We start from the raw sequence: 26,032 nt of genomic DNA on the forward strand, positions 1-26,032 counted from the left end.
ACACACACACACACACACACACACACACACACACACACACACACACACACACACACACACATTCACCTGTTCTATCTCTATGCACAAAATAAGCACATAAAAGCCCTGATGGACACACACACCCACACACAGGCACAAATACACACAATGAATCGACTCAAGCAGGTACACACACATGTTCACATTCAAACAAACAAACACACACACACACACACACACACGCACACACACTTACATATTACTCTCCTGCCAAAGCCTTTAAAGGCGTCCATGTGGAAATTGATCTCCATTTCTAAAGAGCATAGATTCATTGTTGCATGTTGCAGCCTTTCTCTCTCTCTCTCTCTCTCTCTCTCTCTCTCTCTCTCTCTCTCTCTCTCTCACACACACACACACACACACACACACACACACACACACACACACACACAGCCTGTCACTTTGTTCCCAGATGGCCCACTGACACACAGCCGCAGCCTCTTCAGTCCTACCTGTCTACAATCAGCGGTGATTTTTGTTCATTTGCCTCCACTATTTACACAATAGGGGGGCCACAACAAAAGCCTCTGTGTGTGTGTGTGTGTCTGAGTGTGTGTGTGTGTTTGTGCACGTCCATGTTTATGGTACTACAACGACACAAAGGACACAGATGAATCAACGCCGGCTTTTATTGGAGGAAGAATTGCTTTGAGCTTCCGTATTTATTAATGGCAGCCGACTCACTTCGGCCCGATCTCACCTGTTTGGAGGTTTCAACATTTCAACACTGTTTGTTTTATAACAGTAATATTTGGATTAATTCGCAGCAGAAAATAGTCCCAGACAAAAGCCGAGGAACCTTTTACTGAAACTCGCAAAGCCGTGCTGTTTCAGTAAATTACTGAGCCTTTTTTATCTTTTACGGGATAAATTTGTGACGTGTTTTTAAAAGATTTACTGCTTTAAGAGGAAGGAATGGGCCGAGTGCCACACGGGGTCGGGAAGTCAGACAGGACTGAGAGACTTTGGTCTTTTTCATGGGACTTATATTAAAAATAAAACCCCATATGTCACATTAGAGCTTCCACAAAATGGCACTTTGGCTTCAAAAACGCCTCCAATATTACAGTATAAGTATAAGACGGTATAATGCCGGACCGTTACCGGAGCCAACAGCGTTTATATTTCTCACATTGTAACATAAAATACACTTAATAAATCTTCAACTTCTCCCTGAAAACACATGAATCTAAATCAAACTGTAGTCAAAGAAGCTTCATCTAAAAAGCTCTTACTTTGCAATTTATGTACATTAAGGGCTCTACCACGTTCCCTTTAATTTGCAATTAATTTGAAATATGTGACGACTTCATAGATAGATCAAATAATATAATATTTTAAGGGATTCTTTTGCAGTTTGATGGATAATAACGGACTCTATAAAACTATGAAAATGTACATTTTCAATCATAAACAAACCAGCAGAAATGAATTCATTCTGTCTAAATGACCGGCATTCACAGTGACAACAACACCATAACCCGATGACTGGTGCTGTGATTTTTGCTGGAATCGTTCACAACATCAGCAACAACAACAACAACAACAACAACCGGATTTACTGGAATCTGCTTATCTGACGTTTCTGAGCCGCCTCACAGAGAAAAACACAATTTGGGATTAACTGATCTCCACCTCCTGTGTGTGTAAAGAGCTTCCGTTATGATTACAGTAACAACCACCATCAAGCCAAATTCCCTGTAATGCTCCGTATTACTGCGTTCACAAAGGGCCTCGAAGGCGAGGTTAGCGATTGGACGCTCTGCGTTTCATTGGCGGGGTCCTGATTGGTCAAGATGTTGAGGTGATGAAGATGATGAAGATGATGCCCCTGCCTGTCCTGAAATGACCTCACAAGTGTTTCCATCCATTTGAGGCAGTAAAGTACCACCACTTCTGTCCAGGTTGTTTTCCTCGTGCATGCTTCAGACCATGTTAAAAAAAAAGGGTCAGGGTGTGGAATTGAAAACGGCGGTTTAGTTTAGTGGAAAGCCGTTCCACTTTGGACAGATTTCCAGCAACTTGAGATCTGACGGGCCAATCACAACCAACGATCTTGTGTGTCTCTGAGACGATGCCGCTCGCCGATGTCGAGAGTTCAAAACCATTCTGTTGAAGTGTAGTCAAACATCGAATGCATCTGAGCTCACCGATTCCTCCGGTTCCTGCAGGAAACCTTCTACCTTAAAATTCTAGCGGCAAAAACATTTGCATTTTTCCGTCCCTCAGCGCTACGTCGCATGTTTCATTGCTCTAATTCGTTGTAGGTCGATCCAGAAGCAATTTAGTCTACGGACGTTGATACCTTGGAAATAAAAAATGTGCTGGGAGATGCCAGAATTATTCCCTGGCGATGTCGGGCGTAACATGTTGATGTCATGAACTAAATAGTTTAATAGTTGCGAGGGAATGTGGGGGGGTTGAGTGATGATCCTGAAACTCAGAAAGTTGTTAAGGAGCGAGGCGAATAAATATGTCAAACGTAGCAAAGTGTGAAAGTATGAAAGTATGAAGACTGTTGGAGTGAAGGTGGCTGATTGGAGGCAGGTGTGCTGGCAGGGCGGAGTAACGAGCTGACAAACCACAGGTGAGAGAAAGTAGAGCCAAGCTGAGACAAACTCAACTCCGAACCACTGAAAGATCTGACTACAGTAACATATGATACAAACTGTGGCGGTTATCACTTTTTTCGTACTTTGTCAAAATTCAAGGTCAGGCAGGGAATCGATGTTGTTACCGAAATCATTATTTTTCACATATTTCTCTCTATGAGGAAAGAGTTGATGGTAACTGAGCAACCTCCTCTTAATTAAGGTGCAAGTCTTTTAGGAAGTCGCTCCTATGAGTTGTTCCAGAGGCCACGTTGTTCTGTTTATTTATATAGACCGTTACAAAGCCGTCTCGGGGGACTTCGGGCCGGATGATAAAACCTTCAGGCAGGACGTCGTCCCTCTTCTGTCCCAGTTAGAGCTCCAGTCACTGTCACGTCCCATTTTCTAGGCCAGAGACCTTCAAATCACTCCTACTGTGGAGAAGCCTATTTTAATGCACACACCAACCAGACAGTACATAAGTAGTGGTTTATGAAATATGCATTATTGAGGCACTTTTATCCAACAGGACTTACACGTGTCTGTAAAATAAGCTTTACTTCTATAGGCGAGATCGGTGCTTGTATATAGTTTTAAGTACGATTACATGTGAGGCAGGTGATGGTTAAATAGTCAGAAAAATGTATAGTATAGTATGATGAAATTTGGATGTGTTAGGATTTAGTTTGGTTTGGGTTTGTTTGTGTGGCAGGAGGCGTGGCTTCTCACGCTGCAGCAAGGAGGCACACCTGTTCCCCATCATCATCATCGTCAGCGTCTCCATAAAAGCCGGGTTTCCTCATCACTACAGCAGATGACGCTGTCTTGTTGGGTCGTTGCTACGTTTGGGGACTAGTGGTGGTTGTTGTTGGTGGTTTTGGCCTTTTGGAGGCTGAACAGTGGGTTTTGCTCTGGTTTCCTGTGACTGTGTTGACAGTCCTCGTGTCGCCTCTGGTGAAACATATTTCATGCCTCTCAGCCTGCTCTGCTCTCAAATAAACTCTTTATTTTCCATCCATCTTCTTCAGTAACTGATCTGGGGTCTGATCGATACCACATTCCTAACAGGATGATGAAGAAAGTCAGAGTATAGTATGTCATGAAATATGTCTTAGAGACTGTCCTGGCCAATCAACAGGCAGGCTGAGGAGGGCGTGTCTTCAGCTAGATTGCGCTCACCTGGGCCTCCCCAGCTGAAGATGCTGGTTCCTCTCTTTGCTACAGCAGACATCCTGCTTGCATAGCTGTTTGGTGTTCATCACCTCCAAAACCTTCTTCACCCACATCCATGCATGGCTTTCTCACACGTCATGAAAAAAGTCACATTGTAAACAATTGTCCAAACAATTCATATTATAACGTCGAAAAAAGTTACATTATAATATGCCGGAAAAAGCAACGAAAAAATTCAGTGTTGGAAAAAGTTACGAAAAAAGTAATGTCGGAAAAATGTACGTCAAAAAGTAACGAAACAATTATTATGTCGGAAAAAGTAACAAAAAAGTAATATTATAGTATTTTGGAAAAAGTAATGTTAAAAAGTCATTACCGGTAAGGCGGAAAAAGTAACAGCTCCAGATCCTTGGCTCCGCCTCCAGGCAGTGGGCGGAGCCTCTGGACACCTGGAGCCTGAACCAGCCTAGCTGGAGAGTTTAAAGCTGAGGAACTTCATGCCTGTGTTTGTATGTTGAGAAGAGAAGCAGTGGCTGTTCCCTCTGTTCATACCAGGCAATTTGTTCAACTTTTTTTCTTTTTTTTTTTATCTACAGTCAGAGGGCTTAGGTTATTCTTTTATTATATTAAATCCTAAATATTTCAGTGCATGGGTTTTAATATTCTGGAAAATTGCCATTGAATGCCCAGGATGCTTGCAATGTGATTCATATCATAAAGAGACTCAATTAAAGAGAAAAAAGAAAAGATTTAGGGTGAAACACAAAGACAACATCTTTGTGACCAACATCAGTGGGAGTAAAAAAATAAAACTCCTTCAATAGATCCAATATAAATACAAATCCCATACAAATTAAGTGTGTTTGTTATACATTTGCAAAAAAATGATCCAATGGAAACACATAATCCACTCCTGTTCAGATCAACAGATTACCAACATCTTGTTTATCAGTAGACAAGAATGTAGGAGAATGTAGGGAATTTATGTTTTTTATTTTGTATTATACATAAACATTTGGACAGATTTTTCCCTCAAAATTATTTGGGAATGAATGAATTAACAGCTTGAAACAGAGGTGAAGAATGTAAATGTTTTTAATAAAAATTATGCGTTATTGTACATCGTTATGTTTTACATCTGTTTGATCATCTGTTTGGAGTGCCGGTGCACGGCTTCCACGAAGGCGCCCACGTTCTCGGGGTCCATGTCGGGGTAGAGGCCGTGGCCCAGGTTGGCGATGTAGCCCCTTGTGCCGAAACCCTCCAGCATCTTCTTCACGATGTCAGAGATGCGCTCCTGATGAAGAGGAAGAGGAGGAGGAGGGGAGAGGAAGAGGAGGCAGACCTTTTAGAATAGTTAGAATAAGTTGATACACTTTGCTCAAACTGGGTCAGAGGAGGAACCATTTTAACTTCTCTGGTGAAGAGTTGCCACGCTCTGTGTGTGTGTGTGTGTGTGTGTGTGTGTGTATTTGGAAACAAAAGTTTGTCAAAATTAATAACAGCACTTCTCTGTATTATGTGGAAATATATGAATTGAAATGGAAATAGGATTCACAGCATGTAAGCAAGGGGCCGAGAATAGCGGTCGGGTTTTATTTTTATTTTTTATTTTACAAAGATGATCTCCACAAAGACATCACCAGCTGCAAACCTGATAAATGACACCATCTTAAACCCAATATTCATGAAATGATATAACATTTCATGAAGAAACGGATGTTTTGAGTTGTTTATGACCGTTTACATGTAAGGAAGCAAACTAACTCCGTCTGTTACAGGAGAAAAACAAACATGTAATCGTGTTAAAAAGGAGGAACATTCAAATACCTCAGTCTAGTCAGGGGATTAAAGCAGATGTCTGGCGTGAGAAATGTAATGAGATAAAGTTGTGGATGCTTTTAAAGGTGTGACGTTTACACTGTGCAGATGATCAGATCCCTTCTAAAGCGCCGCGTAACGCTGATTTAACAGAACGTTCTCTGAGGAACAAACTAGAGTCACATGTGGTCCAGAGTCTTGAGAGTCTGCCCGGCTCTTCACAAAAAAAACAACAAACATCTGACCTGAAACCAACAAAAAAATCTAAATTTGACATTTGTTTTGCTGCATTATCGCTGTAATGATAAATGCTACATTTAGCTTCAGTATCGTATCATATTTAAATCTATACGTTTCAGTAGCTGTAATAGATGATCTTCATACAGGTCTACCCGGTTTCCTTCTCTCTGTGTCGTCACCTGCTGTCGACGACAATATTGTCTCGTCTGATATCTCCGACTGTCACATGACCGCCTGTCATATTAGTCATGGGCTGCGAGACCTTTTCCTTTGTCATCCATTCAAACTGTTCCCTCTTTAGTTCTATTATTTTTATTTAACATCATTACTTTGACCGCTACATTTGTTTGCTGGTTTCCAACAGCAGGACTCTTCCTTTTACCCGTTACTTTGGTACCAGGCAGAGTGTTAAATGGAGCCTTATATGGCAAAAAACAAGACAACAAAAATATATATATTTATAAAAAAATTCTAATATTTTTATTTATGTAATGAATAAAGAACTTTATTTATTGCATATCCGCACATCAAATGTATTTATTTTTCAGTGTAATTATTTTTTATATATGATTGTTCCGTTTCTCCGAGAGACTATTGTTTTTGTGGATTTTATAGATGTTTGGAGGTGTTTTTTAAAAATGTAGTCAATAAAGAAAGAACATAACACCAGAGTCTTGTTGGGTCCATGTGAGAGCCTGAACCAGAGCAGGACTGGGGGGTTACCTTCGGAGCGTAGAGAGCACAAGGGTCCATGTTTCCCTGCAGGCTGACCTTCCCTCCTGTACGCTCCCTGAACACACACACACAACACAGGACACACGGGGTAATCCTTTAACCAGCAGGTTAAGCATTTGATGAGCGGAGCAGGACACTCAGACGTTTGTTGACTCAAATCCTGCACTCTGTGACAAACCAGAGACGAGGGAGAGGTCACTAATGGTTAACCTGCTCCTCGGGAAACACGCCGGCGTGGTTCATGATTAGCGCAGCGACCGGCGGCTACATGCCCCGAGATGGATTCAGCTTCAAGCTTTGAGGCGTTTGCTTTAGATGAGGAGATTCGTGTATTGATCCTTTTTTTCTATCCCCTCTCACATTCCAGACATATCTCTTCAAACACTCGCAAACTAGCACAGGAGGAGCAAGCGCTGGATGAAATTCACATTTCTATTAGCAGTTCACAAAGAGCGGAAGGCTCAGGTGGCATATTTCAACACAAAGCTTAGTGGGGAGAAGATATTTTAACCCTGGAGTTCCCTTGGTAATTGTATTTTGTGGGTTTTTTATTCCACGTTGTCATTTTAGCACCAAAACAGCCTTTAATACACTTATTAGAAATGTGTGTTACCGTGCTGATCGTGGGTCAACGGTCCAGTCCAGTCCGACCACCTCATAATGAGACTGAGACAGATCCTCTAGACCATAGTGAGCATCCTTTGCAAACACAATCTGAAAGACAAACAAGCACAGAAAATGATTTTCAAGGCAACTTTTGCAAGAATCAGCATGAACCATTTTTGGTGAAATGCTGCCCTCTTCTGGCAATACAGCAGAACAGTTTCTGTTCAGAACAGAGACCACCTGAATCCTTAATGATGTCTCCTGGGAAAATGGTGTATTTGAAGCAACGGAGTGACGACAAGAATAGAACAGAGAATTGAAACGAATATAGAAAGCAGAGAGAACGGGTGGAAAAATGAAAAATAGAGTCGTTGCGGTTTGACTTGTTTGCAGCTTAGATGAGGTGCAGGTGCACATCGTTAGCTACCGGCTTCGTCAAGAAGAAGACGTGCAGGAATATGTGTTGTTGAGTTGGGTATATTTCTATATCTGGATGCCTCTCACCATGGGAACGTCCTTTCCCGCCTCCTTGAGTTTGTCTTTGACGCGGCGAGCGATGTCTCGAAGGTACGGCAGGGAGAACTCTTTGAACTCCACCGGACCCAGAACGCCGGCGTGAGACTCGAACACCTGCAGAGCCTGGACACGGCGACACACACGGCGGGTTTGAAAACATGCCATAACACATTTAATGGCCACTTGGGGGCAGCGCAACAAGCTGTAAACACAACATTAACGCATCTTGACTTCTAGCTCTGTTTCTGGAATTTTAACTTAGTCCGTCTGTCCGTTGGGTGCTGGACAGCTGGTTGCTAGGCGACGAGATCAGCAAAAGGTGATGCAAACCAGTCATTGAGGAGACCAGACTGTCTCATTTTGGATGATTTGATCCATTGAAGTGAACCTAAAATAAGCCAGCTGAGTGTCTCTCAGAGGGAGACGTGCTCGAGAGCTTCTTCTTTATAACAGAAAAACAAATACATATGTAAAAATAACAAACCTATAAAAAACCTATAGTTATCATGGTCAACCAGTTCTACTTTTCAGTCGTGATAGAGAGGAGAACTTCTGTTTTTTTTACCACCAATTATTTTTATTTTAGCTCTCCTGAGAAGGTCAGAGGTCACACCAGCAGAGTGGACGCTTGACGCCTTTACAGAAGGTTGTCCAGGTTGTACAACAGCTGCCCCTCATCCTAAACACTGCAGTAAAAATGGCAGCGTGCTCTGCTGGTGTGACATTGTCTTCACTTTGTGTAATAATCCTGATTTGTGCTCAACTGTTTTCTGGGAGAGGTAAATAAAAAATGCTGCCTCAACCTCCTTTTTGTGCTGATCCTGAGAAGCAGGTTTGTGTGTTTAGGAGCTGCCAGAATCAGCAAATAGTATTTATGTCCTCACTCTGAAATACAGCACAGTATGGTTTTTGAAGCTCTTTCTTTTAACTTGATCAAATATATTAAATAAAACATTTTATGTGTAGTCATCTTTCCCCATCTCAAAGATTAGACGGCACCTGAGCTCCGGCTGCCACCTGTCCCAGCAGGTAGTCCACGATCACGTCCGTCAGCATCCTCAGCAGCATGTGGCTGGCCTCGGGGTGCCTGTACAGCCAGCGCTTCGCCTTCGAGTGGGTGTTGGAGCCTCCGCCTTCGATCATGTAGGACATCAGCGTCCACTGGGGGGGGGGGGGACACAGCAAAGAGGGCGGGGAGGGGGGGAGTAAGAGTCCAACTCGTGTTATCATCCAACAATAAAAGAACACCCTGCATGCGTTCCTGCGTCGTCACTAACCGGAGCTCCGGTGAATCCGATGAGCGGCACTTTGCCCTCTATCTTGTGTCTGGTCAGCGTGAGGGCTTTGAAGACGTAGCCCAGCTCTTTGTCCACGTCCACCTTGGCCTGCAGACGCTGCAGGTCTTCTGGCTCCTTCAGGGGGTCTGGGAAGGTAGGACCTTTACCTGGCACCATCTGGACATCCATACCCAACGCCTGGAGGGACGAACATGAACGAGAGGAATCATTACCTTATTTGATGGATTCAATGGAAGCATTTAGAAAAAATAAACAATAGAAATATGTAACTCTTTATAGCTGGTTGATGTTGTTTTTAAATAGGTGCACGAGGATGTGGTCTAAAAGGATTTAAAAAGGTGCATTAATCTTGTTTTGGTCACTAAAGTGGGCAGAAAACACAAAAACGAGCCGACAGAGAAGCAACCACCGCATTCTGTCTAATAAAAGTAGTAGAAACATGTTAGGAAGGGAAGACTTTCCTGCAGTTACTCTGACCTTGTGTTTCCTTTAAGCTCTGACACATTTATGGGACATGAAAGTGAAACAATGAGCTCAAAGAAGCTAAAACTCTACCTGTGGGATAACCAGGATGTCAGAGAAGATGATGGCAGCATCGAAAGGAAAACGTCTCAGAGGCTAAAAGTGGAAGAAGGAAGACATTTTAAAATAAAAACCGTGTCGAATTTTTGTTGATTGTCTTGTATTGTAAGATATTTTATTATAACGCTGTCATATCGACACAATAATACACTTATGCACTGTACTTAACCATGAAGCAATGTAACATGTTTTAAACTAATTATCGGTTGTTATTGAGTAAACACACATTATGATATCTCTTGGCCTTTTAGTCTCGGTAATTCAATGAATCTAACTCTAAGTATTCGGAGCCCTAATAGCTTTTTATGCCAACACTGCTGTCTTGGAGGTTAAAACACATTTTTGACTCATTAAAACTAGAACTTTGACTCTGAGCTTGAAAAACCCGGCTGTTACCTGCAGAGTGAGCTCACAGCAGGCCTCTGGTGACCGACACGTCTCAAAGAAATCCTTCCCGGCTCTGGACTCACGGAACTCTGCAAATTAGATTCAAGAAAACATTAACACACCTCACTGATGTCTTATATATATATTTATATGTATTAATGTCCTAAAATAGCACTGTTTAAAGATCTTCATGTGAAAGAAACGCCGATGGCAGCACCTGGCAGGTATCGTCCAGCCTGTCTCATACACCAGACGGGAACATGTTCAGTCTCTTCTCCCCTCGCTGCTCGCAGGAATGTGTCGTTCTGGAGCTTGGGGAAGTCCTTGGGTCTGGATTAAATAAAAACAGCTTTAGCATCAGCTTCTTAAGCAACGCTGCATCAAACGGAGAGACGACTCCCAAAAGAGAACAACACAATGTTAACTCGGACACAAAGGGATGCGACTAGGGATGCGACTAGGGATGCGACTAGGGATGCTCCAATCAGTGATTTTTGAGGGGCGATCCGATCACCGATCACAGCTTTTTTTAAAGCAATCGCCCGCCTTGAAAATCGAGGTATTTGGCTGGCAGTGTCTTAATCACGACAGCCAAAAAGAACCGGTAGCCAGCTCCCGTTATCTAACAGGCAGACCTGCTCCTCCCTTTCCCCAGCAGTCATGTAGGCGTCCAGCTGAAGAGCCGTCAATGTCAGAGATGAGAGATAGGAGCGATAACGCTCCTCTGTTCTCTTATCGTCGTCCAGCAGGGAGAAAACGGTTGAATGAATGGCTGCTTCGGATGTAGTGCATCACGTATGACGTATGTCTACTTCTCTGAAACCGCTTTCTAGCCACCTAGGATGTCAAATAAGAATGTAACTTTCATATGCAGGAATGCTATGAGACTATGAAATAGAAATAACGGTCATTCACTCATTTATTCTGCTTTCATCCACGACCAATCGGTTAGCAGACGTGGGAAGTAACGAAGTGCAAGTACTTTGTTACTGTATTTGAGTAGAATTTTCAGGTACTTGAGTATGTATTCTTCTGACAACTTTTACCCCCCACATTTTAAAACAAATCGACGATTCTCAAAACATTGAATTATCCATTGTTGTTGTTAATTATGAATATGATGCTAGATTCAGTTAGGCTTTCAAAAATATAGCCAGTAGAAATGTCCTTCATGTGGATACTTTTTACTTTATACTTTATTACACTTCAGACCCTGTACTTTTTCACTTTAACTGCAGTAAAGAAGATGAATCATTACTTCTAGTTGTACCAGTCTTTTTGAACACACGTATCCGTACTTCTATCGAAGTTAAAGCCCATTCAAACTGAACAAAATAGTAATAACAACACAATAATACGACTCACTGCAGTTTATGAACGCCGAATTCACCAGAACACCCACATGACTCGTTAAAGCTATGAATGTACGTCGTAAATGTAATTAATATTTAGATGTGAGCGAGGGAATGTTAAAACGCTGGTTTTCTGAATGAGGTTCTGCGCTAAAGGACGGAGCTGTGATTATCCGGGTTATACGTAGAGGCAGAACACCGGGGGAAAGACAAACCATGAACATCATGATTAATTTAATTCACAGCGTTTTCATAAGAATGACACACTCACATTACGTCACTCGGCGAGCAGCAGACGTGCTGACGCAGTGTGTTCATGCTAACGCAGGAGTACTCACAGGATTATAGCGTCCTTGCTCATGTCGGCGGCGTTGAGGAGGCGACGGGCTTCTCTCGGAGGCTCCTCGGTCTCTAAACAGACGTCAGTTACGAACTGCGGCTCCTCAACTGTCGTTCAAACCCGCTTTGCCACCCCTCCCGTCCCACTACGCTCCTTCGCTGCAGGGCGCGGCCATTTTGGAAGGTCATGTGACCAAACCAGGAAACGCGCTGCGAATTCAAAATAAAACCTCCCCCTTTTTTTTTAAATTAAAATGTTTTATGTTCTCTATTGTTTATTACTCACAAAATAAAATAATTGATGAAATAGTATTTAACAATATTGTATTGTGAAAAATATGATTTTATTGACGCACATCTCAACATCGTGGTAAATAAATGAATAAAACACAATGTGATGCCAACACATGTCTTCCGGTACTGGCTAAATGATTGTAAAATATAAATATGAAAAGGTCTGCACAGAGCCGCTGACCTTTGACCTTTTATGTGGTTCTCTAGAACAAGTTCTTTTGTAGGGAGAAATAATGTGGAGCCCCCCTCATGAACATCCTGTGGAATCATTTTACACTTCTCTAGTCTCGGATACGGTAAACATCAGGAATACACGTTTGATAATACACGTTTGAAATGATGCAGACAACAATTTCTCTCATCTACCCCTGAAACAAACAAACAAACAAACAAACAAACAAACAAACAAACAAACAAACAAACAATCAAGCGAGAGCTACAGCACTTCAATATGAAGTGAGTTGATCAACCCGTCACCGGTTAATGAAACAACAAATAAACAGAAAAAAAAAGTGAATTAACTGTTTGTTTTGTTTCCCAGAGATGGGAATCCCATTGTGAGAGCAGTTTATGAAATAATTAGTCAAGAACAGGTTACATGTCTGTATATACTGTATATATATACACTATATATACACATTTTTCTGTTTGAGCATGATTTGCTGTAATACCCTCATTATCTATCAATCCCAATGGAAATGTTATCATGGAACAATGTTTAATGCTGCTTTTCACACGCTGAAACGATAGAAGATGTATGTTTTCTGTTAGAATTAAACCACCCAATTAAACCATGTTTTCTGTTAGAATTAAACCACCACTAATTACAGCTTCGGAGTCTGACCTTAGCTTTACATGTTTGCTCAGTTTGCACAGAAATCAAAACACTAATCCTCTTTTAAACTGTAAAATGTCAGCTGGTTGTTCAGTCCCACATTACACAATTATATATTGAAATGAAGTTGGTCATTGAAATGTGTGAGACTCTGAAACTCGATTACATTTTGTTGCATGTAATGCTTCTCTGTTATTTTTTTTTATCATGTTCCAAATCTATCTCCTGTACACCCATGAATGTTTAGAGGAGGCACAACATGTAGTACTGGGATACACAGATGGCACTTTGAGTGTAGTATAATCTCGGACCTGCAGCAAATACATTGAATAAATGTATAAAATATGTCATATGTACAAAATATTACAAACAAATAACGTGAAATGTCTTTCTTTCTCTCTACGGCTGTTGCTGGTATTGTCCCTCCGTGGCGGTGTAGAAGTCGTCCAGGACGCTCTGCATGTAGTCGAAGGTCGGCCTCTCTTCGGGTTTGTTCCTCCAGCTGGACATCACGATGTCGTAGAGCTCAGCGGGACAGTTGTCGGGCCGAGGCATCCGGTATCCACGCTGCACCGAGGAGATCACCTCTCCCTTGGTCATGCCTGAGGACAGTGCAGGCAGACGTGCAGGCGTGAGAGAGAGACACACATTTTGCCCACAAATCGTTAAACACGGGGTCACCATCAAATGTTTTTAAAAAGCTCAGTTGTAGAAAACAATGAAGTCCCTGAGGGTTCAGGGGTCAGGGTTTAAGGGGGACGTTGGGATTTGGCCTGGATTACATGCACATCATAGCGTAGTAGTATAACATCACCAGTAGAGGGCAGTAAAGCTTCACGACACTAAGAGCCATATGTTATCTTATTTTTTCATTTTTGATCACTAGTGCTTAATAATCCAGCAAAGGGCTCCGATTCACAAAGCAGTGTTTGAGCCCTGGGTCAGATAAATGTTAACAATAATAGAAGAAAACTGTTCATGTGACAATGATTAAAAAATATATCATATTCTACTGCAACAGAAAAGAACAAGCGACATAATCGTATTTTTGCCACAAGAGGGCGCAAAACCCTCTCTTGCCCTCGACCTCAACGATGAATCAGTGAAACAGGCTGAACGCGCCTTGAGATTAGTTTTACGCTGGTGATGATAATGACGTGTAATCAGCAGCAGCACTTAAATTCATGTTTACCTGGGTACGGGATTTTCCCGTAGGTTATAATCTCGTACAGCAGGACTCCGAAGGACCACATGTCTGACTTGATGGTGAAGATGCCGTAGTTGATGGCCTCTGGAGCGGTCCACTTGATGGGGAACTTGGCTCCTGTGGAGGAAACACAGACACACACACACACACACACACACACACACACACACACACACACACACACACACACACACACACACACACACACAGGTTATGCTTTACTTATACAAGGATGTCAAATATGCCATTAATAGCATGAAATGTAAGGATCAGAGTCACGTAGGCCTACTTGCATTTCTTTTTTTAATTTTCCTTTTACTGTGAGTTCAGTGTCTCTCCTGGTTCCAGATCAGCAATAAATCAGGATTGTGAGCTCACGTTGTGATGTCTTACACAAGATAAGAACGGACAAACGCAGGAAGCTCACCCTCTCTGGCAGAGTACTCGTCGTCCTCGATGACTCTCGCCAGTCCGAAATCAGCTATTTTACAGAGCAGACTCTCCGACACCAGGACGTTAGCGGCCCTCAGGTCTCTGTGAATGTAGTTCTTCTTCTCTATGTAGGCCATGCCCTCTGCTATCTGCAACCACACCAGGGAAATACCGTGTGAGCATTATCCCAATACGAATGGGGGGAAAGAAAAGACTGTAAACCATCAATCATTAAGCAAAAATAATGTTGATTCACTGTAGTGTAAGTACAGAACCTCACTCAACAAATATTCACAGTACATTTTACAAACACTTCAAGCAAACGTGTTTTTCTTTTCATATTTACATTCCAAACACTCTGTTGGCTTAGTTCTGAGCTTCAACGGTAATGGGTTCATTTTTCATTCAACCTTTAGTTGCACTCTTTAAAAAAAGTCGCCAGAGAGCAAAGGTCATCTACTTTTTCTAGAATGTAGACGTTTCAAGGAAATCAGAGGAAGAAAAGGGAAGAAGAATGACTGTAAAGCTTTATTTCCTAATACTTATCTTGGGGACTTTCCTGCAAACAAAAAAACACGAATGAGAGGCAAAGCTCCGCCCCTTCAGGTGGACTTCCATGGGACCTTATTTTGGTAAAAACTATGTACGGTAGTCAAGAAACAAATAATATTTTTACCCAGTCTGCATGCCGCAGAACTTTCTAGTTCATTATTCATGTATTATTGGAAAGTTCATCAGCGAAGTGTAAAGACTTTTGCTTTTGGTTCCTCCTTTCGGTCCAGCAGTGGAAACTGTGACGTTCCTTTCTGCTTCAGACGCATATGTTGAGGTCGGAGTGCAAATCACCTGCGCCGAGAAGTCGATGAGCTTCGGTAGCTGAAGTCTGCAGCCGGCGTCGCTCTTCAAAAAGTCCAGGAGGCTCCCTGAAGACAAGACACCATGAAAAACCACGTCAGAGACTTGAATGTCCAGTTTTAATCTTTTCAAAGTGTCTTCTTTTTTTTTGCCAACCCCCGTAATCCTTGTAAACAAGTGATCATCCATGAAACAGGTGGAGGAAAACATTTTATCTGGGTTATTTTGATTTAATTAGTTCTTTTTCACATTTTAAAACAGGTGGGAAAAAAGATGGGCAGGTCATTTCTTTTTGTCATAAATGAAAATATATTGTGTGTTAGCGAGATTCATGAATTAAAACTCACCTGGAAGAAAACATGAATGCTTTTATCCCCTATTTACAACATAGTGTGATCGGGCCAAAAAACACTTTTCTTTTTAAGGCAACTTAAGAATGATTTTCTGATTTTCTACCGTCATAAACCAAATTTAGATCAGACTTGAGTTCACCATCAATGTTTCATCCATCATGGCTGAAATAACCACTATTGCTGCTTTGTACATGTGGTCATCCTGTCTGTATTCACTGTGAATAGCAAGACACACATCTGCTGGTTTACTACAGCAGTATGAACCCAAAATAAACAATTTTGCAAATGGATAAAAAAACGATGCTGAAATTCCATAATCATCATTGTCATGGTTATAATGTCTGTCTAATGTTTTTGAAAACAAAGCTCATTTACCGTTGGACATGAACTCCGTGATGATGTAGATGGGTTGCGTCCTGGTGACGACGGCGTACAGACGCACCAGCCGGTCGTGCTGCAGCGTCTTCATGATGTTGGCTTCCTCCATGAAGGCTTCCACCGTCATGGTGCCCGGCTTCAGCGTCTTCACCGCCACCGTGGTCGTGTTGTTGTAGTACGCTGGCGAGGAGGCGAAGGGAGAGAGGATATTTACGTTTCCATGAAACCGCCTGCCTGGCTTTCCCTTTGTCACCATGACGACTGCATCATTTCAAACAGGACTTTCTTATTCTGCTGGATGGCATCGTGTGAAACCATTTACAAATGAAACTCAATGAAAGATAACATCCTAATATTCTATGGAAATTCTAAAGCTTCGGCTATAAAGTAAATCACATGATACTCGGGTGAACTGAAGCTGACATACATCACATGGTGTTACGGACAAATGTGTGTTTCTGCTTGTTTGAGCAACTTAAAGGGACACTTGAGGTAGAGGTCGAGATATCCTGGTTTTTAGCCGCCTACATTTCCCACGATGCAACTCGATACCATATCATCAGCCACATGAACATCTTTATAGTCCAAGTAAAACAAAAATAAATAGGCAATTAAAAAATATATGTCGTGTTTGTAAAGGATGACAAGCCGCTGTCTGTCTGTTTTAATTGATGTAATTAAGTTCAGCCTTTTAACAAGTTTTCAGCAATTCTTTTCTAATATGTATAATGTATAATTTTATTAACCCATTGACATCAAAGCTCCCTTTTGAAGGGCAGATTGTAAAACTGCTTTCACACACACACACACACACACACACACACACACACACACACACACACACACACACACACACACACACACACACACACACACACACACACACACAGTCTCGTCACAACTACAAGAAATGATCTCGGTGTGTAAAAATAAGTGGACTAACCCGGTTATTTCTGCCTTTTGTTTCATTTGCTCAATTTATGACCCACAAATGTGTTATTCTCACTTCCACTTCCCACACAGCAGCTGGATGAGGGAACTGAATTGCCCAACAGGGATGTGAATGGTTTCGGTTGACTTCTCTCTAATTGTTGCCTTTTATATTAAATACTGGATGGATCGAGTCAGGCCTCTAAAAATATTGCAGTTTTATTTAATCTATTCATCGATGATATTGTCACAGTTACAGGAACCTTTTAGGATCCTTTTAACGATGAAGCCCACTTCCTCATCGGAGATAAGAATCTTTTTTACATTGTCATATACTTCCTTCTTGTTGAAAAACAAAAGAGTGCAGCCACAGTCGGGACTGCTTAGCAATCAAAGGTGATGTTTAATTATTATTTTTTTTAATTAACTTTTAACCCATAAGAACCTAGACCCATTTTTCCTTAAAGGACAGTTTATTAGTCGTTAATCTGAAATGAAAATAAGTGAATAAGCTCGTTATTGTTGTTTTTCTTTAGGGGATAAAAGACGTCACATTGACTTTTCCATGACGATTTTGAGGTTAAGAGGCTGATGTGACATCTTCATAACTTGTTTTATGCGAATATGTTCAATAAATGTGGTCAGAAGAGTTTATATGTATCACGAAATATGTTTGTGAAAACTGTCTTTCGGGTTAATATGTAACATAAGTCAATGAATATGTAACATAAGTCAGCGTCTCTCTCTCTCTCTCGTTGTTGGTGTCATGGCCACTCCCAAAATATCTGATGCAAATCTGCCACCACTCAAACATTTCCTACATAGATATTGAAAGTCAGATAAACTGAGAACTCTAAAATAAGAATACAAATAAAACCACAGCGAGGATCTGTAATAAAAACACTTGTAATGTAATAAACCTGATTACAGGCGACAAGAGAAGGATTCGCTTTAATCAGGAGGGGATGGAACTTTTTCTACTAATTCTGCGGCTCTAAATTTAAAGAATATAGACTTATTATTTAGGACATCCTCAGATGTGAAAAACACTGAAAAGACACTCAAACACCAAAGTCAAGTTGTCCCATGCAGGATATTTAAATGAGCGTTTCACCATCTGCATTGTGAGAAAAACCTTTAAAGGATCTAAAGGAGAGAACATGAATATAACAAGAAAACTCATGAAGTCTAGTCAGGGAGACTATTTCCCGTCCTTCACTCTCATTCATTCACAAGTCTCTCTCTTTCTCCCTGGCCCACCGTGGGCGTTCAAGGACCAACCAACCAGATTCTACAACGAGCTCCTTAAACCAATCACATCGCGCCGTCGAAGTTCAAAACTGTTCTCTCGGCTGCCGTCAGTTGGCAAGTTCGTGCAAAGGTGTGGTGGATTAAAGTCTACCTGAGCAGAAAATGAGGTCGCTTTCCCTCTGTGTGTGTTGTTATCCGAGCTTCTCCTTCCCTTTGTTGACTTAGTGGGCCGATCGGATGTGTTTTTAGTGCATGTTTGAACCTCCGCTGACCCTCCAACCTATTTTAGGCGGGAAACTGGCTAAACGTTTTATTTTGATGCCTCAGAAACACACCCGGGGCTCAAAGAAGAACTTAAAATGATATTTTTTAAATGATATTTCATATTAACAGTCTAAAAGTGAGGCAATCCGGCTCCCACAATCCTCTACGGGACACGCTGACCTCTCCACCACCACCAGGTTCACTCACCCATCCAGACTTCTCCGAACTGCCCGGCTCCGAGCTTCTTCACCATCTTGATAGAGTCTTTGGAAATCTCCCAGGCGTCTTTGTCCCACGGCTTCTGAGCTTTGGGCTTCACGCACCCGGAGTGCAGTTTACGACAGAGGCCGTCCGCTTTATCTGGAAGGTAGAGACACAGACGACGAGATCCGTTTCATTCATTCAAGTAAAGTCTTCATCAGCAACCGAGAATAGACGCACGGGAGGGCTCGCTCACTGTGGTAGTGTTTGATCATGCTGCCGATGTCGTCAAAGGTGATTTTGGGCGAGATGTAGTAACCGCCGTTATCCATCTTCCTGATCTTATAGTGTTTGACCGAGTCTATGCCCTGGGCGTCCACGTCTCTGATGGACATGGAGTAACTTCCTGTGGAAGAGTCGGCAGGTAAAAACAAGGCAAAGGGAGGAAGAGGAAGTCGATGTGTTGAAGGTGGGGAATGTTTGATGGATGGGGAGGGGGGGCTGCTGTGATTTCCATACCTTTCGGTGTTTCACTTTCCCTGATAAGATAAGAGCCCGGTTTGTTTGCAGGCGCCAACAGTTGCCTCTCTGCGTCTTTTCTTGTGATGTCCTTGAAAAACCACCTGCAATGACCAGGAAACGCTGCTGAATGCACGAAAACGGCCTCGTTGCTTTTATAGAAAAAAGGTTGCATCAAGGCTTTTAATAGGACAAACAAACAAAGTGATTTGTTGAGATTTACTCACTCTTCTGTTTCCATGGTGTCCGCCTGGGCGACGTAGTTGCACGGGATGAACCCTTCCTTGTTTGTCGTCAGTGACTTTGCTTTGTACCACTCCCCATGTCTGCAGGAAGGAGCAAGCTGTTTCAATGATCACTTTTACTTTTTGGGTTTCAGTGAGTATACCTTCTGGAATATGGGAGCCCTAAAGTGCCAGATGAAGCTGATTTTTATTTTTATAATGTCTCCTAAGAACTCCTATTTAATTGATCAAATTATATATATTTTTGATCAAATAGTCATCATAAGCTCATGAAATATTGAAAATCACCAAAATAAAATATTTAATAATAAACAATACATGATTAAAACGGAGAACACAGAGCGAGAAAACAAGAAAAAATAAATACAAAAATTAAGTCATTAGAAAATTGGAATAATTAGTAGTAAAACAAGTTAATAATGCCAAAATAGTATGTATAAATATATATTATTTATTTTATTTACAAATTTTAATCAACTTCCACTTTTGTTTTTATTGTTTAGTCTCACTTGTATTCAATATTTCCCATACTTTCTTTATGACTTTTGTATATATCATTTTTTTAAAATTACAAATTGGATTTAATGACTAATTGATTATTTTCTTGCATCTTTTTTTCTTATATAGTGGTGATTGCTGGGTAATATGCATGTTGTTCAATGTCTCTATCTAATCATTTGATGAGGCGCTATGATGACACGTGTGTGTTTTATTACCAGTCATTGTGGTGAATTACAGGGTGCACCGGGACCCGTCGTAACTACCACTTATCTGAAGTGGCGTTAAAGTAGAAAGAATATTACCTTCCCACATAAAAATGTCAAATATCCATTCATCAGGCTGCTTTGTAATTATGTGACGCTTACTGTACGGCGAGAGTGACACTACATCAACTGTCATCCGTCATCGTTTAATGAGTGCTTCTCAAATATACGGGCGTGGTTTGAACTTTACGACCTTCGCCAGCGTTGAAATCTTGCTGAGTGAGTTTGAACACGTTCTGGTGACGCATCGGCCTCATCACCAGGAACAGCGATGCTCCGTTTCAGAGCCGTTTTAAGCTCTTTTTATGAAATAATGAACATTTCATCCTCACTCACTCCTCTAGGATTTTCATCTTTTCCCCTTTCTTGAATCCCAAGTCCTCGGTGTGCATGGCCTCGTACGGGTAAAGGCTGATCACGATTTTAGCAGGCCCGCCTTGCTCTAAGAGAGGAAACCAAAAACAAAAGATGTTAAATACAGGAAAAATTTAATATTTCAGTCCTTCAAATCTGTGTCATAAGCAGCAGGGTGAGCATTAACGTCAGACAAATATAAAAATGGAAAGATGACGAACAAACCCACAAATAAGTATTAGGATTGACACGACCGTATCTACGTATGACAGCGTGACTGTGGATGTGTCACCGGGATTCATCTTCCTCACAAACACAAAACTAAAAATACATTTTTACTTTAATCTTAAATAAAGTGCATCAGGCTACCCCCCCACCCCCTTTTTTAATAGCTTATATGCTAGAATCTGTTTTGGTGCACTAGCCTTTTTTCCATTGTAGAAATGTTAAACATAAAGTAATAAAGAGAGAATTAAAAACACGTAAAGGACACATTGTGGGGCATACCTTCTAGCTTCTGGAACACCTGACCAGGTAGCAGGGAATTATCCTGCAAAGGCAGATCAAAGGTTTTAACATCAGAAACAATGAAAGTGTCTGTCTGTCTGTCTGTCTGTCTATCTATCTATCTATCTATCTATCTATCTATCTATCTATCTATCTATCTATCTATCTATCTATCTATCTATCTATCTATCTATCTATCTATCTATCTATCTATCTATCTATCTATCTATCATCCACCCATCCACTCATCCATCCATCATCCATCCATCCATCCATCCATCCATCCATCATCCATCCATCCAGCCATCCATCCATCCATCCATCATCCATCCATCCATCCATCCATCCATCCATCCATCCATCCATCCATCCATCCATCCATCATCCATCCATCCATCCATCCATCCATCCATCCATCCATCCATCCATCCATCATCCATCCATCCATCCATCCATCCATCCATCCATCATCCACTCATCCATCCATCCATCCATCCATCCATCCATCCATCCATCATCCATCCATCCATCCATCCATCCATCCATCCATCCATCCATCCATCCATCCATCCATCCATCCATCCATCCATCATCCATCCATCCATCCATCCATCCATCCATCATCCATCCATCCATCCATCCATCCATCCATCCATCCATCCATCCATCCATCCATCCATCCATCCATCCATCCATCCACCCACCCACCCATCTATCCATCCATCCATCCATCCATCCATCCATCCATCCACCCACCCACCCACCCATCTATCCATCCATCCATCCATCCATCCATCCATCCATCCATCTATCATCCACCCACCCATCCATCCATCCATCCATCCATCCATCCACCCATCTATCATCCACCCACCCATCCATCCATCCATCCATCCATCCATCCACCCATCTATCATCCACCCACCCATCCATCCATCCATCCATCCATCCACCCATCTATCATCCATCCATCCATCCATCCATCCATCCATCCATCCATCCATCCATCCATCCATCCATCCACCGGCTGGTCATAGTCGTGTGAGACGGGGAAGTTTCTGTTCATTAGGAAATATCTGACTCACTACTTCCCTGAATCATTAGAAGGCGTGCTTCTGACTTATAAAATACTCCCTTGAGAGCCGAATTATTTCCATTTTTCTCCATTCGTTCATTTTTTTTTTTTTTAGAAAACTATCAAAAACCAAGTTCATCTCAGAGAGCAGAACTCAGTATCTCGTCGTCCGTGATCACGACTACTTACTGTGTTGTTCCTGGTGTTGGAGGTGGGGTCTCTGACGTAGTGTGTGTGGTCGCTGCGTACAGGATGTGGGCCGATCTTTCCATCCAGGCCATCACGCAGACCTTCGCTCAGCGTGGACTTCATGCAGCCCATACCGCCTACGAGAGGAAGTGAGAAAAAGGAAGAGTGAACTGGACTGTTGCACATTGTCACCAGCCGCTGTAACAAACAGCATCGTGGTGAAAACATCAGTCTGTGTCTTCCAGGAAAGCTCCGGTTTACTTCCCATCTGCAACTGGCCTCATCAACCCCATGGGTTCTTACTGTACTGTTGTTTAACCTTTTTAAAGAGTGTGCACACTGAGGCAGATTCATTGTATGTGAAAACGTACTTGGCCATAAACTACTTTCTGATTCTGAGGTAATAAATACGGAACATGTTATGTTTATGGGTCCAAAATACTGTTTTTGTGCGTTTTATGCCTAATTGCTGTTTCTTAAATGTTTCCATGGTTCCATGGTATTAAAAAACTGAGACTTTTAAGTGTTTCTTGGCCTAGAAGTGATCACTTTAATCAAAAATAAACTGCAAAGCAGCATTCCAAAAATATAACTTTGATCCAGTGTAATTAAATATATACAGCTTCATAATGAATTTTAGTTTTCTATTCTGGCTGGACTGTTTTTCTGCTAACCAGCAGGAAACCCACAAACACTGATATGCCATAAACACACACACACACACACACACACACACACACACACACACACACACACACACACACACACACACACACACACACACACACACACACATTTCTGAGAAGGTGTTGACGTGTGAAAAGTGGATTTTTAGTTTTAGACCTTCCGTTTTTGTTGTTTTTCGCTTCGTATTTTCACATGAAAATCCCCACCGTGTGCAGAAGTCAACGTTTAAAAGGCATAAAAGAGGAAGACGTAACAATTAGCTCACGTCTCGGTGGCACCTGCTGCACACGCCCATACACGCACAGTGCACATATAAACACACTTTTACCCTAGTATTATGCAAATGTCCTCATGGCTTTTATTGGAGTAGATATGCTGTAAGGAAATGTGATAAGGAAGAGACCGATTTAAAAACTGATTTTATTTGTTTACATCCAGCAGAAGCTTTTTGCTTTGGTTCCTCTCGTTGAGTGAATGTTGAAGTCAGTTTTTGGGGTTTCACTTAAACTAACTGCCAGAATATGCAAATAATCTCTTCTATCAATTTGACTTGTTTGCATGTGAATCGTCGCCACATATTGAATGTTTGGTTGACGTTATTGTCGTAATAAAAGTTTGTATTCAAACTACCAGGGATGTGCTCTGACACATATGTTCTGGTTGTACATTTCTGACAAACAGGAACACGGATGGATGGATTATGACATCACAATCTTATATTAGTATGTGCTGGAATTGTGTTTGACGCTGACATTGATGCAACTCAGGGGAATTGAGGCGTCGCAGCAGCAGAAGTGCATGCTGGTCATGAATTCACAGCTGTTTTCTACAAGAGGCTTCTTCTCCAGGAAGCTGAAGTGCATGAGTGAACACAAACAGAGACAGAAGGGGCAGAAACATGCTGTTAAAAACAGCCAGAACACACACGAACAGGTAATCAATGGATCTCACATAAATGGAAAAAAGAAAAGCAAGTAGGTGACATGTGAATGGATAATCATTGTTGACTTACTATCCATTAAAGTTTTTGTTTTTAGGCTCAGAGGCAGCTAAAACATTTTGATTGCACACATTTGCACTCACCCTTATCTATGTTATCGAAGTTATAGCCAGCTTTTCAAGCAAATTTAATTTGTGATAAAGGTTTGAGTCATAGAAGGAAGTCGTAAAGAGTCACTGTTGGGGAACCACACACGTTATTTGTATTATTATTTATATTTAACAGGATGAGTGGAAATTTTGACCTGCTGGTGACACTTCAATCACGAGGGTAGCGGGATTCCCGAGGGGAACCTGAATCTCTCTTGGGATATTTTACACATTGCCATCCCTAGAGAGAGTATCAATTGGCTGCTAAAAGCATTAAAACATTCAACAATGCAGCATAACACACTTTTACACCGCGTCTACCACGTAATTGCACTTTTCTTCCAACATTATATAGCTGAGAGAAGTTATTTGTCCTCCGAAAGATATTTGTTTGATTGAATGGGGTCAGGAGCTGACCTGAATCTGACTGTTTGGACAAGAGTTAGGGAAGAAAAGGTGCAGGCACAATCACCTGAAGGGCAAACAGCAGAGGGGCACACCTGAAAACCCGAGCCGGAGCTCCGTGTGTCGCCGACTCGTCTAAATGGAGGTTTTTAAGAAGAGAGATGACGTGAGTGCAGAGTTTGGCAGTTAAGTTACTGGTTACCTCATTTATTGGTCCAGTATTTTTAACCAAGATAGTCAGCAAACAACCAGATACCCAGGGGTCTGAACACACACACACACACACACACACACACACACACACACACACACACACACACACACAAACACACACACACACACACACACGACTATGACCAACATCCAGACTTCCTCCTTCAGTGGTCTGAGTTTGAGACCGGAGTGGTGAAGAAATGAAAGGAACACAATCCACTGCAGATTGACAAACGATGGCGTCTCCTTGCCACATACGTCAAATTAACTCAAACCTACAAAATATAATTTCACTCAGAATATTACATTTCATGAAATTATCAGTACATCATTTAAAATCACAGCAACTTTCCAGATGGATCGAGCCTCACATCCCTGAATCTAGTCCCTCAACATTTACCTTTCCCCACAAACACTCGTCTTCACAGCTGTGTGTGTGTGTGTGTGTGTGTGTGTGTGTTAGTGTCAGCGGATGCACATCTCTGATTGGCTTCATTCACACATGCCTACCTCTCTGAGTGTGGAATCCCGGTGAAGTTAACAGGTCATCCGCTGTGAAGAAGTCGTCTCAGATCCCCTTCAGGAGTTCTTCCCCGTGTTTTTCCTCCCAGCAGACTGACTGACAGGCTGCTGATCTCTGGAACTCGACGGGCGGGTCAGCCTGTCGACAGGAACTGTTACACTCAGCCACCAGAATGAGGAACTTAGAGAAACTGCTCGGGGACTTTTTTTTCTCCCCCCTCACTGAAACTTCCTGGTACAATTGTCTAATGATTATTTGCATAATCAGCGACACGCACTCCCGTGCACGTGCCCACACACAGATGGTCTTTTATGCCTTTATACGCGGAAACACTTCAATTGTTATGTTGTAAGTTTTACAACATGCCATAAAAGTCATGAGCAAACAGAATCCCTGAGAGGAAATGAACGATAAAGCATTTCCTCACATATTTCCCTCAAATACTCGCTATTAACATAAATCACAGATTCATATTCCACCAGTTTTTTAAGTCTTATCATTTCTGCACGGTGGTGTAGTGGGTAGCACTGTCACCTCACAGAGAGAGGATCCCGGGTTCTATTCCCGGGTCGGCCCCGGGTTCCTTCTGTGTGGAGTTTGCATGTTCTCCCCGTGTATGCATGGGTTCTCTCCGGGTTCTCCGGCTTCCTCCCAAAGTCCAAAGACATGCAGGATGGGGATAGGTTGATTGGTGACTCTAAATTGCCCGTTGGTGTGAATGGTTGTCTGTCTCTACATGTCAGCCCTGTGATAGACTGGTTACCTGTCTGTCTCTACATGTCT

General features: G+C 41.9%; 2 protein-coding genes across 2 annotated transcripts; both read right to left on the bottom strand.

Moving 5' to 3' along the window:
* Positions 1 to 4,880: 4,880 nt before the first annotated feature.
* urod (uroporphyrinogen decarboxylase) lies at positions 4,881 to 11,860 on the bottom strand. The gene is made up of 10 exons (XM_084007708.1): positions 11,679 to 11,860; positions 10,206 to 10,318; positions 9,998 to 10,077; positions 9,575 to 9,637; positions 8,999 to 9,196; positions 8,721 to 8,882; positions 7,710 to 7,844; positions 7,213 to 7,313; positions 6,588 to 6,654; positions 4,881 to 5,100 (listed from the first exon to the last, which is right to left on the bottom strand). Exons 1-10 carry the CDS (start codon positions 11,699 to 11,701, stop codon positions 4,936 to 4,938), a joined length of 1,107 nt encoding a protein of 368 aa, XP_083863834.1. The 5' UTR covers positions 11,702 to 11,860; the 3' UTR covers positions 4,881 to 4,935.
* A 135-nt stretch (positions 11,861 to 11,995) lies between these two features.
* Positions 11,996 to 25,409, bottom strand: lyn (LYN proto-oncogene, Src family tyrosine kinase). The gene is made up of 13 exons (XM_084007706.1): positions 25,237 to 25,409; positions 22,333 to 22,469; positions 21,069 to 21,111; positions 20,544 to 20,649; positions 19,426 to 19,524; positions 19,199 to 19,302; positions 18,936 to 19,085; positions 18,686 to 18,838; positions 16,031 to 16,213; positions 15,294 to 15,370; positions 14,443 to 14,596; positions 14,001 to 14,132; positions 11,996 to 13,410 (listed from the first exon to the last, which is right to left on the bottom strand). Exons 2-13 carry the CDS (start codon positions 22,462 to 22,464, stop codon positions 13,208 to 13,210), a joined length of 1,536 nt encoding a protein of 511 aa, XP_083863832.1. The 5' UTR covers positions 22,465 to 22,469; positions 25,237 to 25,409; the 3' UTR covers positions 11,996 to 13,207.
* Positions 25,410 to 26,032: the final 623 nt, after the last annotated feature.

This window comes from Eutrigla gurnardus (genome assembly GCF_963514095.1).
Source record: "Eutrigla gurnardus genome assembly, chromosome: 4".
Classification (NCBI taxonomy): domain Eukaryota; kingdom Metazoa; phylum Chordata; class Actinopteri; order Perciformes; family Triglidae; genus Eutrigla; species Eutrigla gurnardus.